At 65.2% G+C, this 14387-nt stretch overlaps 2 protein-coding genes across 4 annotated transcripts; one reads left to right on the top strand and one right to left on the bottom strand.

Moving 5' to 3' along the window:
- Positions 1–56: 56 nt before the first annotated feature.
- LOC308069166 (ring finger protein-like) lies at positions 57–9472 on the top strand. Its single transcript, XM_080401018.1, has one exon. The coding sequence runs from the start codon at positions 2023–2025 to the stop codon at positions 3001–3003; it is 981 nt and encodes a 326-aa protein (XP_080257144.1). The 5' UTR covers positions 57–2022; the 3' UTR covers positions 3004–9472.
- RNF208 (ring finger protein 208) lies at positions 8951–14157 on the bottom strand. 3 transcript variants are annotated; one of them, XM_080401021.1, is made up of 2 exons: positions 13393–14157; positions 8951–11986 (listed from the first exon to the last, which is right to left on the bottom strand). In XM_080401021.1, exon 2 carries the CDS (start codon positions 11261–11263, stop codon positions 10466–10468), a length of 798 nt encoding a protein of 265 aa, XP_080257147.1. In that variant the 5' UTR covers positions 11264–11986; positions 13393–14157; the 3' UTR covers positions 8951–10465. The 3 variants fall into 3 exon arrangements, with proteins under 3 accessions (XP_080257147.1, XP_080257145.1, XP_080257146.1); XM_080401019.1 differs by having other exon boundaries at positions 13389–14157; XM_080401020.1 differs by lacking the exon at positions 13393–14157 and adding an exon at positions 12980–13190.
- Positions 14158–14387: the final 230 nt, after the last annotated feature.

The following is a 14387-nucleotide window of genomic DNA, read 5'->3' on the forward strand; positions in this document are numbered from 1 at the left end:
GGGCCTGGCAAAGGGGCTGGATTTACCGAACCAGCCCTTCCCTGATGGCTGCAGGGCCATGGTGGGCAGGGGGAACCTGTCCCCTGGGGGTGTGGGTTTGGTGTGGTTAAAGCCTGGCTCCCCGTGCCCACGCTGTGCCAGAGCAGAGGTGGGCAGTCTGGCGTGGGATGCCGCTGACTGGCTCCTGCATGAGACCAAGCTGCTGTTCCGTGTGCTCCAGCTCCTGAGGTGCTCGTGCTGGGTGAGCCGCACCTGTGGGCACTGCTAGAGCTGCAGCATTGGCAGCAGCCGTTGTTTGTGGTAGGACCTAGAGGAAGTGAGCTGTTGCATGGGAGTCTCTCCACCCTGGCATTAGTCAGCGGCAGCAGCGCCTGCTGCAGGAGGCCGGCCTGACAGACCTGTTCCCCCTGTCTCCAGTGGCTGAGGCCAGTGGGGATGGGTGCAGTAAGGAAGTTTCCATCCCTCTGTCTCTGCTGCCAGCTCATCTTCCTGAGCCTGCCCCATGCAAAAGTCTGTGCTCCCCGAGTGCCAGCTCCTATTGAGTTATCCCATTCCCTGAGCACCTTCTCTGCTGGACCTGTCCTCACCTCATCCCAGGAGCTGTTTCCAGCTGGGCCAGGGGGGTGGGCAGCCTCCAGTGCTTTCCCTGGCAGCCTTGGGAACATCTGCCCTCCCAGCCATTCTGGTGCCCCAGTGGGGCCGGTGCCACCACCTTCCTTGCCTGGTTCGATGAACTCTGTGCCGCTGTGTAAACAGCAATTAGGGCCCAGGGCATGAATCAGCTGAGGACAGTCCCTGAGAGCAGGCTGGGACAGCGGTGCCACACCACGTCTGTGACCCAGTCACCCTCCCACACGCCACATCATGGGGTCCTGCATGGGCGAGTGTGCCCCAGGGCATTGCTCGAGCTATGGCACCACAGTGAGTGGGAATGGGATGCTTCTCCGGTCTCCCAACCCTGCTGCTTTGCCAGTGCTGCCTTGCTGTGAGGAGCTGTTGCACTTGCAGACCCTGGCTGGGCTGAGTGTCCCCGGGGCCAGTGGAGGGCCAGCGCAGAGCTGCTGCAGGGCAGTCATCGCACTGGTGCCACTGTTCCCTCCCGGGGGAACACAGCTGTGTTGATCCTTCCAAGCCCTACAAGCTGCTTGCAGAGCATAGCAAGGCGAGGTGGCCCGGGACAGGGATGGACCTGGGGGACAGGGATGAGCTGGCCGCGGGGGGCTGTCCTGAGGCAGCACAGGACCCATGCTGGTGTGCTGTACTGGGTGTGAGCTGGGTGGCTGGATCGGGGCAGCACAGGACCCATGCTGGCGCGCTATACTGGGTGTGAGCTGGGCGGCTGGACTGGGCCAGGGCAGGGCACATGCCATGCCCCATGGGTAGCGGTCTGGGGAGCACTGGCCACCGAGGTGGCTCCACTTTTGCTGGGCGAGGAGAAGAGGCGGCCGTGGGCCCAGCTCCTCCCCGGCTCTTGCGGGAGCTGATTGGCGCAGGCATGGCTGCCTGCCCCGGGCTGCCTGCATTTGAGCCACTTCCAGAAGCTGACAAACCAGACTGGTTAGAGCCAGGCTCAGTCCCAGCCCTGCCTGGCCCACGGCAGGCAGCAGCTGCCTGCACCCCTCGCTGGCGCAGCAGGCAGCACCTGGCAGCGACCAGCTCATTGCCCTCTCCTCTGGACCGTGGTGGGTCGGTACTGTGTCGGCGCTGGGGAGGAGGAAGAAGAGGAGGAGGAAGTGGCTGTTGGATGCTCACGGTGATGCCCCTCTTGGGATGGCGTATCGGTGAGGGTGATGGGGACACGCCCCACTTCAGGGGCTCCTGACCCGTTGGTCTGGGAGGGCACCCCAAGCTGTGCTGGAGGGATGACAGGACTCTGTGCAGACGCTGCTGCCTTTAAACCCTTCTGGCAGCCGTGCTGAAGGCCGCCTCCTGCCCTGGAGCAGCGCCCACATCCTGCACCCAGCCCTGAGGGGACTCGGGGGGGTGGCAGGTGAGGGAGGTGGCGGTGGGGCAGCTGCCCCCATGGAGCTGGCAGTGGGTGAGGAGGCAGAGCCTGGACCCCAGCCGGTGCAGGCAGCCGGTGAGGAAGGCTGTGCCAGGCAGCAGGATGAGAGCGACACTGCGGGGTCGGGGGGCCCTGGGGAGCCGCCCCTGCTCTGCAGAGAGGCACCCACCATTGCCTGGGGATGCTGGAACCTGCCGCCGTCAGAGGACACAACGGAGTCGCTCCTGCCTGGGCATGACGAACCACCTGCCCAAGGTTCCTCCCTACCTGCGGGGCAGGACCCTCCCGCTGCTGCCACCACCAGCCCCATCCTGCCCCATGGGGGGAGCCTAGCGCCATGGCAGGGGTCGCCCAGCCTGGAAAGCGCCTCCAGCTCCATCCTGAGCTTCTCCGGCGAGGAAGAGGAGACATCGAGCGATGAGGCGGTGGCAGCAGCAGAGCCGTGCCACACGCTGGCAGGCAGCGAGGACGAGTGCCCCATCTGCACGGAGCCCTACGATGAGCAGCGGCACAAACTGGCCCTGCTCAACTGCAACCACGGGCTGTGCCACGCCTGCCTGCGTGCCATCATGGACACGGCCGCCGGCGCCGAGTTCGGCCGCGTGCGCTGCCCCATCTGCCGCCAGAAGACACCCATGCTGGAGTGGGAGATCTGCAAGCTGCAAGAGGAGCTGCTCCTGCTGCACGTTCAGCCTGGCTCCACTGATGCCCTGGCCACCCCGCGGCCCCCCGCCCTGCCACCCCGGCGCCCAGGCCTTGCCGGTGCCCTCGAGCATCGCTTCCAGGTGCGCTTCCACACCAGCCGCATGTTCGGGTGCCTGCCCTGTGTCCGGTACCCACCCTGCCTCATCCGCGGGCTGGGGCGGCTGGAGCACCGCTGCCGCTGCTGCTACCTCCTGGTGCTGGCACTGCTGCTGGCAGCCGAAATGCTCAGCCTGCTCCTCATCTTCCTTCCCATCGTCCTGATGGTGCTGCTCTTCCTCATCCTCGATAAGTAGTGCTGGGTCCATGCTTGCAGTCTGGGCCATGCGTGAGGAGAGGAGTCCTGCTCCTGCATTGCCCCTGGGGCTGCTGCTGGGTGGTGATGCCAGCCTGGGAGCAAGCTTGTGAGCCCAGGGGCCTGGGATACTCCGGCGCTGCCAGTGAGCCTGCAGCAGTTGAGGCAGCGGAGGAGCTGCAGTGGGCAGCTGAGGGAGGTGACCCCAAAGCTGGGCATTGCCTGCACCCCACCGGACACTGGGTGACACATCACTGCAGCAATGAAGGGGCCGATGGGGCGGGAGCCCTTCCTGCACCGTGGGCATGTCTCTGGTGGGGGGCTGGGAACCGGAGGGTCGCCGCAGGCAGAGCGGGGCTGTGCTGTGAGCTGCGCTGCACACCCCTGGGACAGACAGACTGGGGTTCCCCAGCGTGGAGTGAAAATACGACTCGCATTTGTACCATGACTGTGTCCAGCTGAGTTCACTGCTTGGTCCAGGCCGAGCATGTCCGCTTGTGGTCCAGCGGTGACACAAGGAGGGGACGAGGTCAGGCAGTGGTCCCCAAGCCCCCACTGCAACACCTCCCAGCCCCGGCTGAGTGGTGCCAGCCCGTGCTCATGCCTTGCGCTTCGTGGCGATAAGAGAGCAAACACGGCTCGGTCCCCTGCAGCCTGGTGCTGGCAGCCAGCTCCAGCGGGGCACCACAGGTGAGGAGCCCCCGGAGAGTGCGGCACTGGGGCCGTGCCCATGGGACCTGCCCACGGCTGCCGGGGAGCAGGGCCAGCGGCAGGAGTGTCTGGGTGGTGAGCGGGGTGTGGGCTCTGCTTCAGACTTGGCAGCCGATCTCTCGCAGGGGCAGTGTCCCAGCCAGGTGATGCCCAGGCCAGGGCACAGCTCCTCCGCACCCCTGCTCCCCGACACCACAGAGCACTGGGCTGGCAGCTGCTTATCGGGGTCATCTGCACCCCGAGGGGCAGGAGATGCGGATGGCTCCAGGCTTCCAGCCACCTTTGGGCTGGCAGTGGGTGGCAGGGGGGTGTCAGAGCCCCGCGATCCTCCTAAGATCCCACCGTGGGGGGGTCGGTCTTCTGCGGTGCTGGCACCCATCTTTGCAGCCTGGAGCATGCTGCTCCTTATTTATCACTGTCAGGCTCCTCTCAGCGCCCTGCAAAGCTCTACGCAGACCCCATGCCGGATCGTCCCCCTGTGCTGTCTCCCCTCTCGACCCCCACCCTGCCCGTCCCTGCCAAGGGGCTGGTGGCTGGCACCACCGTGCCCTGTCCTGCCCAGCCATGCCGGGGTTGTGCAACCGGCTGCACGTTCTGGCTTTGCTCTTCTTCCCCAGAAACCTGCTGTGGGCAGCTCCCGATGCAGGGGCCAGCAGGGTGCCACCCTTCCCCATCCCCCTCCCCCTGCAAAGGGAGCCAGGTTGGTGGGGAGTGAGTGCCTGCTCCCTGCCTGCACAGCCCTGCAGGAACCCCTGCCCTTCTGCCCACAGCGGCACAGATCTGGGCCCTGGGCTTTGCCGTGGTGCTCGAGCTACTCTCAGTATCCGTCGTGACATGCATCGCTGGGCTACTCTCAACATCTGTCATGACATGCATTGCTGGGCTACTCTCAGCATCAGCACTACCTTGCATTGCTCCGGCGAAGCACAGAGGCAGCGGTAGGAGCAGCACCCTGAAACAGGTCAGACTGGGAGGCAGAGGCAGGTGGTTCCCCACCCCCACCCCAGCCCCCAGTGCACCAAGGAATATTTATTTATACCAAATGGAGCAGGTCCGTCAGGAGAACAGCCAGCTCAGCCCTGGCTGGGGGCATTTTTGGCTAGATGGGGCCTGCAGGGAGAGGGGGGCTCAAACACCCAGGGGGGCCCCGCCACCACATGGGAGGCCTGGCTCGTGACCCTGCTCTACATTACATGGGGGGTGTAACGGGCTTTTGGGCAAACCAGGCTAGATCTGTCGCCGTGGGGACACGACGGAGCACGATGCACCCTCCAGCGCATCCGTGCTGCCCTCACCGGGCAGCCTGCACCTCTGGGCGCTGAAAGCTGGAGAAGGGCACCTAAATCACCCCAGGGATGGGGTCCCTCAGGAGGGCTGTGGTGTGGGACCAAGCCCGTGGGTGATGCAGAGCCTGGTGCTGCCCGCAGACCATGCAGGCAGGGCTGGCCCACGGGAGCCTGGCTGCAGCGTCCGCTCACAAGGACTCGGTTATATTTAGCGCACTGAGATAGCGGCGAGCAGCCCGGCGTGCTGGGGCCGGGGGCGGCGTGCCGAGAGCCATGGGAGGCTGTGGCAGTGCTCTGGCTGCAGGGCACCATCCCCCAGCCCAGCCCCCCCAGAGTCCTCTGCAGAGCCCCATACATGCACCCTCTGATCTCTTGCAGTCCCCCTTGTACCCCTACTAAGCACCATGTGCCCCCAGCAGCTCTATGTACCCTGCCCCCCTGTACACATCCCAGTGCAGACCCCAGCACCCTCCTACAGCCCTCCCATGTACCCCAGCCTCACCACACACACCCCATGCAGCCCTCAGCTGCCTTCTAACCAGCCGTCCCATCTCTTGTCTGCTACCCTCTCCCCCCTCTCCCCTTCCCCCCAGGGATTCCAGCATAGCCCCCCAGATCCACCCCATCTCCTCCTGCCCCCCTCGCAGTCCTCCCTGTCCCCTCCCACAAGCCCCTGACACGCCATTGCACCCCAAATGCTTCATCATATCTCCCAGCTGCTGGCACCCCGGCGGGGAATGGTGGTGGTGTCCCCACACCAGTGACGCGGCTGTCCCCATCCCTGCAGGGACCTGCCCACTCGGGGCACTGCGGGGCCGTATCTCTCTCCTGGCTTCTCCTGATGAAGCCCAGTGGGTCCCTGATGCTGGTCCCCAGCCAAGCCTGGGTGGCAGTTAGGACATGCACCGAATGTGCCCAGTCTCACCTGCCTGGGCAGGCAAGGGTTGGGGGTCAGGGTCAGGGGGTTGAGGTGTCGGGGCCCCATCCAGCTCTGGTCAGAGGCATCCCCACCCTTTTGCACCACAAACAGCAGCAGCATCTTCCCTTCCCTGCTCAGCCCCCACGCTGGGGACATGCCTGCACTGTTCCCATCCTGCACCTGTGAGAGTGAGGAAGGAGGGACAGCAGCCAGGGGGGTGGCATGGCGAGTGAGGCACTGGGAGCAGCTCCTGTGCCAGAAACCCGGCCTTGAACGTGGAGCTGAGAACCGAGCAGGAGCAGGTGCCTGTGCCTGCAGGCAGCCCTCGCCTGGATTTAACCCCACAAAAGTTCCCAAGCTCAGCAGTCCCTCCCCATCCGCGGGGCCAGCGCTGCTCTGGGGACCTGTCACAGCCTCCTGGGCTCGGTGCCACAGCACATTAACTTCTGGTGCGGGGTTGCACCTCGTTGTGAAAGCTGGGCGCTGGCAGAAGCCGTTGCAAGCAGCTTCCTCTCTGCTGAAACGGCTGTTTCGAGTGCGTGACTGCCCCAGGTCGAGGTTTCAAAGCTGCATGTCCCCAGGCAGGGCACAGCCCTGATTCCCAGCCACCTCCTTCCCAGCTTGGCATGGTGCTGCTGCACAGCCCAGACAGCCTTTGGCCCCTGCCCTGGGAATGGATCTTCCACCCTTTCTGTGCCACTGGGGAACCAGTCCTGGTGTGCAGCCGTGTAGGGTGGTGGGCAGGATGGGGACCAGTGGAGTCACACACATGGGAACCGACCTTGGCACTGCCCAGGGCTGCCCACCCACCACTGGCAGGAGTGCAGAGCTGCCCCTGGCCTGGCACAACCGCTGGCACCCACTGGCCGGGCTGTGGGAGCGGGTTTTGAGGAGAACGGCTGGGAAGCGTGGTTCCCTGAACCCGTGCCAAAGGCTGATCCTAAACCAGCAGAGAGCTGCCTATTCCTGGCCCTTCCCACATCTGAAATGAGGGCGTTTGGGGAAGGCTCCAGGAGCCACTTAACCCCCCAAGTCCCCCCTCCCATCACGGGCCAGTCTGCACATTGGGGGACCCCAGAGCTTCATCCCAGCCTGGGACAGACATTACGTCAAGGAGGAGATTTTACAGCCAGCTCATCTGGGAACATCTGTGAGCATCTTTGCTCATGTGTGGCCAAATCTGCTCCCATGGTGATACCCTGGCCGTGTTTAAGCAGGCGGTGGGACACAGAGTGCTTTGAAAACCCAAACTGGATGCATGAACCTTGGTGTGGCCACTGCAGCCATGGAAGCACTTCAGAGCTTGGGATGCCAGGGTGAGTTTGAAAGACTTTTAATTCACCTGCAGCTGCAAGGCAAGGGCTGACATTGCACCACCGTCCCTGTCCCCCCACAGCACACCCGGGGCCCCTCTTCCCGCAAGCGCTCCTTCGAGGTTAATAGGGCTGGAGAAATGGGCTCTCACCCAGCACTTACTCCTGAAAGGCCCCGTTTCATCCTTAATTGCAACTAGAAATCAAATTAGCAGTTTTAAATTTACTCTGTGCCCAAGAGGAACCACAAGAAGGGGGGGGGGGGGGGGGGGGGCAGGGAGGAAGGACACGCTGTACCCTTTGTTGTTACATAATAAAAAGGGTAAAATCCTGCAAAATTGCTGCCACCTCTGCCTTGGCTGGCCCACTGCTTTGATGACTTTGGGGCCCCGCAGATGGAGATGCTTCTCCTGGATTCAGGATTAGCCTTTGAGGTGATGGAGATGCGCATCCCAGATTTGGGACTGCCTCAGCTTCCCCCAGCAGCCACGTCATCAGGCTTACTGGGGGGGATGCTGTGACCACCAGCAGCCTCCAGCACTGCTTCTAGGGCTGCATGTGCCCCCCACACTCACAAAGGGTGGTGAGGATGCGGGTGCAGGGCCAGGGAGCCCAGTCATGGCTGCTGCACACTTGGGGCTGGGGGTGGCACTGGCTGCATTGCTGATGCCATAATTCAGTGCCCATGCGTTGGGATGTGGTTTTGTTTTCCAGGCATAGAACCCGCCTACCGGGGGGGAACCAGCAGCCAAGGACAAGGGGTCTGCAGCCACCTCACACCCCCTGCACCCCACAGCAGGGTGGCTGCCCCTGGTGCTCGGCTGTGAGCCAGGGACATGCCAGTGCTTTGGAAGCAGCTGCTGCATGGTGGCCCACAGCAGAGGGCATAGACAGCTGCTGCTCCCAGAGAAAGGAAATTTGGGGGCCAGCACTGGGCCAGTGGGGCTGTGCCCGCACAGAAAGCCTCAGCGTGTGCACACACACACCCTCTGGCATGCACACGTGTGTGCACACACCAGCCTGTGTGTACAACTTACACCCTGGGGAACCGTTGCCCCAGGAGCATCCTCCCATCTGCTTTTGCTGCGAATTTCTGCCTCTCCCAGCTGGATAGCTGCTATCATGGTGACCATGGGGTCCATTCGGTGCCAGCAGTGGGTGCCCTCCACTGATGTTTGTCAGTGCTGCTGAGTGTATGCCAGGCCCCAGGGCAGCCCCCATGTGCCACCGGTGCAGATGGATGGTGCAGAGGGCTGCATGGCAGGGCCCCTGGGTGCAGCTGCCTCTCTGGAGTGGGGCAGAGGGAGCTCAGCGCTGCCCGTGTCCCTGCCCAGCTCCCATTGCCCACAGGTGCCACCTGGACCAGTCTGACAAATCCTCCCCCCAGTATACCACGTCACCTGGGGAGGAATGGGACACACAGTGGGCATTTAAGAGCCCTTGGTGTAGCTGGAGACTGCTTGCCAAGGTGGGCAGGGTACCCCCATGGTGCCCAGCCATGTGCAGTGGCACCAGGGACTGGGCAGGGAAGGGACACAACTGCATCAGGGCCAAGAGCAGGTTGGAGGAGGTGGTGTCAGTCCAGGGGAAAGCCATTCCTCTGGGTATCTCCCCTGCACCTTGCCCCATGGACCAAGCGGGCCCAGGGCGCAGCACCCCGGATGGTGTGCATCCCACTCCTGCCCACAGCGACGCGCCCCCCGAGACGCTGGCTCACCATTCGTTCCAATATAATCTTTATTGGGGAGACTGATGGGGGTTAGAACAAGGCCGGGTATAAAACATGATCATCGTCACAACCAGCAGCGGGAGGCATTGGCAGAGCAACACAGAAACGGTATCGGCCCCCATTCTCCACTGGCAGCGGGGTGGTACCCAGGGCTGCGCTGGTGGTATCAGCTGCTCCTGCTCCCTTGGGACGGCCGGGGGGATGGTTCGGCCTCTCTCCCTGGATGGATGCTGGGCTTCGGCCAGGGCCAGGGCTGCTCTGTCCTCCGGAGTGTGGGGCTCTGCGGGGCCCCTCTGGCTCGCCCAGCCCTGGTGCCCTGGGACTGAGCGGTGTGTGCCCCTGGTGCTGCAGCCGTGCTGGGTTGTGGTGCTCAGCCCCACAGGAGCACCCGCAAATTATGGCTTTTTCTTTATTTTTTTAGGTTTATTTTTTTTGCTTTTTTGGCAGCAAGCTTACCCTTCCAGCTGCCCTGGAGAAGGCAAGACTGTGCACAGGAGGCTGCTGCCCGGCCAGCCCCTCCACACACGGTGTCAGAACAGAGGTGCTGCTCCAAGGAAGGGACCGTGGGCCGAAGCCAGACCTCTGCCCCCCTGCCCAGCCCAATTCCCCCCACTGGAGCTGGTAATTTGGGGTACCGGACCCCATGCTGCTCCCCTGAGCCATCCCACAGGGCATCGGTGCAGGGCCCCAGGCGGAGCGGCAGAGAACAGGCAGAGCTCAATGCCTTTGTGAACATGTAGCGGCCTGGGATGGGGCGGCTGGGGACAGATGGGGAAAAAACAAGAATCCTCCAAAACGAGGATAAAGTGGAGCTTTCCTCAAGGGCCTGCGGAGGAAACGGGCCGCATGTCTGCTTGCAACCGAGGGGCCAGTGTGGTGGCTTGGTGTGGCTACAACAACTCGGGCGCATGGCGGCTTGGCCGGTGAGATGAAAGCTTTGGCAAATAACTTACAGAGAAGAGGGGTGGGGGGGCAGCTGGGGACCTGTCCTCGCCTCCCATGCCGGCTGGGCACCCTAGTGTGGCACCGTGCACCTCCAGGGCTCCTTGTGCTGCCAGTGGCAGCTGCAGTGTGATGGGGAGGGTGTCACTTCGGTCAGGACCCAACGTCCACTCTTGAGAGCCATGGGGAGAGAGGAGGGAGAAGGCGCCCAGCGAAGGAGCACGACGAGATGCTTGACGCACAGCAGGGTCACCCGCCGCAGGACCAGGGGAAGCCGGAGCCCCTGGATGCGCTGGTAGATGTGCTTCCCATCCCAGTGTCCCTCTCCCTGGGTACCACCAGGGTGGGTGTAGGGGGCTGCCACCAGGTCCCAGTGTCCCCTTCTTCCCCTGCCAGTGCTGGCAAAGACGCAGGTCCTACATCCTTGGCCACGGCGAGCATCAGAGCATCCCCGGGCTGTGCCACTGGCAAAGAAGGGACTAGGGACTGGCTGCAGTGCTGGGCCGCCCGCTCCCACCCGCCGGCCGTCCCGCTGCCAGGAGGTGCAGGCAGGGGCGCGGGGCTCACATGATGGTGCAGGAAGACAGCGGGTTTCGGATGTGGCAGGTGCAGGCAGCCCCGCAGTACTGGCGAAAGGTCTGGTAGCAGCTGCGGTCGGTGTCGCTGCTCCACTGGACGGGGTTGGCAGTCAGCGCCTCGGCCGGCAGTCTGTTGAGGATACTGGTGTTGACGGCCAGCGCCGCCAGCCCATAGTCGGTGAAGAGGACGGTCTCCCGCTTGCAGGTGGGGCAGGAGATGAACTTGTACTTGGGGCAGGACTCGTAGAGGATCTGCAGGCACTCCTCGCACACTGAGTGGAGGCAGGAGAGGATGCGGGGCCGCTTGTTGGTGAAGTTGTACATGTGGCCGCAGGTGGGGCACTCGAGGGGCTCGCAGGGCGTCGAGGGGTGCAGCACGTACTGGTTGACGATCACCTCGTCCGACGGCGGCTGCCGGTGGTAGCAGACCTCCGAGCTGCCTTTCCGCTGGCTCTGGTACCCACGTTCTCGCCGCGGCAGGGGGGGAGTCCGGGGCAGCGGCAGGGGTCCAGGGGTGGCATCCAAGGCAGGGATGTCCCCGCATGCCTGGTTGACGATGATCTCGGACTCAGAGGGCCATGCACGCTTGGCCACGAGGGGCGGCTCGCGGCGTGGGGCCGGCGTGTAGCGTGGCTGCGAGGCCTGCAGCTCCGAAAACTTCTCTGGGTGAATGATTTTCATCGCCTCCATTTTAATGATGACCTGTTGCCCTTTCAGACACGACATGAGTATCGTTTTCACATTACTGTCCACTGCTCTGGGGTCTCCGAGGGACGCCTGCATGAGGCTAAAACATGCCGGCAGCCTGCTGAGCTTTCAATCTCGGTCTGGCTGCGGAGCAGGAGCATGGGGAGCAGCTGCTGGCATGGGAGAGCATCCTGGGAAGATGGGGCAGCACCACAGATCCTGCACCCCTCTTCTCCGGCCAGCCCCACAGGTGCTGGGTGTGAGGCCAGGGCAGGCAGGGGAAGGCAAGGCTCACAGTGGTATCCTGCCTGCCTTGGAGGATGCTCTTCAGCGGGTGATCAAAGTGCCAGCTCCCCGCAGTGCCTTGCTGGGATGTTAATGTGACATTGGCGGTCACTTGACAGCCCCCAGCTTCGTCTTCACTGGCACTTCCCACACCGGATCAGCTCCAGTCAGGAATGGTAAACTGGGGGTAAACTGGGGACCCACTGGTGCTGCTCAGGGCAGGAGAGTGTGGTGGGGGTCTCCCAGGAACCAGAGGCAGCCCCCACCTCACCTTGGTCCCCGCCTCCGCCCAGCCTTTGTTCCTGTTTACTTGCTGTGGATCCTCGTGGTGCTGAAGAATGTGTTTGCAAATTCCTTTGCTCTGACTTCCCGGCTCTCCCACTTGCCGTCACTGTCACCGGCAGCTCCCACGGGGCAGGGGCTCAGGGAGCATCCTGTGCCGGAGGGCAGCTCACCTTGGCTGCTGTGGGGGCTGCCACGTGTCTTCTCCCCTCCGTCCCTGGCGCCTCTGGCCCCAGCTCAGCTTCGTGCTTTCTGGAAATGAAAAGCAAGAGGGGGTTGGATCCAAGGCTCTTCAGGGATCTACCGGCTGCCAGCGCTCCCTCGGGATGTGTGCCTGCCTGCATCCCGGCAATTTGGCAACTGAGCCCTTGCAGGTCCTGTCCATCCACCCGCATGCTGGGCCAGGACAAGTGGGAGCAGGCAGGTATTTCCCCCCAGGCACCTCCTCCGAAGCCCCAAGCTGGGGTCACGGGTTCCCACTCTGCCCTGGGGGCTGGCAGGGCAGGTCCTCCTGTGCCCCGCTGTGATGCAGGGTCCCTCCCGGGGGGGCTCCCTCACCGACCTGCCGCTGCTCAGGGTTTTCTCGCACGTTTAGCCCCTCCTCTGCTCAGTGGATCTATTTTTACCTCCATCGCTTGCTCCTGATCTGTCCCTGCTATTATCCCTCCCTCCAGCTTCCTCTCCCCCTTCCCAGCTCTCTGCCCTTGTCCCGGGGCTGCTGGAGAGGACAGGCACCGTTTTGGGGGCAGGAGATGGGGGGCTGGCAGCCAGCCCGTGGCCATTTTCTCCCTCAGCAGCCCCGGCGACAGCCTGTCTCTCCTCTGAGAAGGGCGAAGGCGCTCTCCTCCATCACACTGCAAATCCTGTTAGAGGGATGCCTGCTCCTGACGAGCGCTGCCAGGCCTGACGGAGGGGGCCCGAGGGGGCCATCTGGTTGCAGCAGCAGCCCTTGGGGACAGCGAGAGGCCGCGGGGGGTTCCCCCCTGGATGCCCAAGCGCCGTGGGGGGCTGGATCCCTGCCTGACCCCAGCGGGGGCATCCCTGGGGGCCATGCCCTGGCAGCAGTGGGGTCCTGCAAGCATCACGCTATGCCTGCCACGGGGAGGGAGGCCTCGTGTGCTGCAAACCCCATCACGGGCCCACATCCTGCACCCTGCGCCCCATGAGCAGCGTGTCCCGCCCCCCCTCCCCGCACGTAGCAGCAGCCCCGGGGGCTCTGCCCGCAGGTCTCCCGCAGACACTCACCCGCAGCGCGCCGACGGGCACAGCGATGCGTGCGGCCGGGCAGCCGCCCCACGCAGCCACCGCGCTTCCACGCTCACGCCGTCACACCCCGCCATGCACAGCCCTGGCGCAGCACCCCGCCGTGCCCCGCATCCCCGGCACCCCTGGGGCGACAGAGCCCTCCCAGCACCTCACACCCCCCACCCCACCCAGCACCCAGCTCCCGACGACCTCCCACCGCAATCCCCCGCCCCACGCCGCGCTGGAGAGGACGTGTGCACACCCGCACACCCGCCCGCACACACGTGTGCACACCCGCACACCCGCCCGCACACACTCGCACACACCATCTCACGCCCGCGCCTGCGCGCCCGCAGGGTGATGCCCCCCGGGCAGCCCGGCCAAAAGGACGGTCGCTGCCAGCCCTTACCTACATCGGCCCGCCGTGCGCGGGCGGGGGTCCCGGGCCGGCCGCGTCCCCCGTTCAAGCCTCCGGCCCCGCCTGCTACGGCCCCGGTGCCGGTTTGGAGGCCCGACCGGGTAAAGGTTATCTGAAAGGCAGAGGGATGCAGGCGCTGCCCGTGCCCGGTGCCGGCTCCCCAAGGATGCTGCCGCGTCTTCGCCGCCGCTCCCGGTCGGGCCGTGGCTCCCGGCCGCGCTTCCCACGGCCCCGCCGCCCCCTTAGGCGGCTGTCCCGGCGGCGCGGGGGGGGAGCCGGGCACAAAGGCAGGGGCTGGCGGCGCCGGGCTCTCGCCGGCTCCTCCGGCTCCGGATGCTCCGCGGGGACCGGCTGCGGGGGGGAGGCGGCAGGTAGCGGCGCTGCCGCCGCCGGGGAGGCACCTCCCGCCCGCCCCGCCGCTCCGCTCGCCCTCCCCCGGCTCCCCCCGCCGCCTCCGCCGGCCGCCGAGCCCCCGCGCCGCGCCGGGCTGATGCAACACTCCCCGGCCGACGGCGCAGGCTGGCCGGGCTCGGGGGGCTGCGGCTCGGCCCCCTGCCCCGCTCCGGCAGGTGCAGGCGGGCAGGCTCCGTCCCCGCTGTCCCGCGGGGCTCGGCGGGCGCGGGCGCTGCCTGCGCGCTCCCGCTCCGCTGCCGCCCGGCGCCCGCAGTGCCGCCGCAGTGGTGCAGCCGGCTCACATTTCCCTCGCTCAGCAGCGCCGGGGCCCGCCGGCCGCACCGCCCGCCGCCCCGCACACCCCCCACCGCACAGCCCCCCCCGCTCCGCACGGCCCCCCCGCCCCGCACACACCCCCCACCGCACACACACCCCGCCCCGCACCCCCCTCGCACCCCCCCTGCCCCGCACATCACCCCTCTCGCACATCCCTCCTGCCTCGCACGCACCCCCTGCTCCGCACATCACCCCCCTCGCACCCCCCCTGCTCCGCGCATCCCCCCTGCCCCACACACACACCGTGCTCCACACAATCCC

Source organism: Falco punctatus (genome assembly GCF_963210335.1).
Source record: "Falco punctatus genome assembly, chromosome: 9".
NCBI classification, from domain to species: Eukaryota; Metazoa; Chordata; class Aves; order Falconiformes; family Falconidae; genus Falco; species Falco punctatus.

What these genes read in the sequence shown, in the direction of transcription:
- LOC308069166 (XM_080401018.1), top strand. Translation starts at nt 2,023, where the DNA reads ATGGAGCTGGCAGTGGGTGAGGAGGCAGAGCCTGGACCCCAGCCGGTG.
- RNF208 (XM_080401021.1), bottom strand. Translation starts at nt 11,263, where the DNA reads ATGCAGGCGTCCCTCGGAGACCCCAGAGCAGTGGACAGTAATGTGAAA.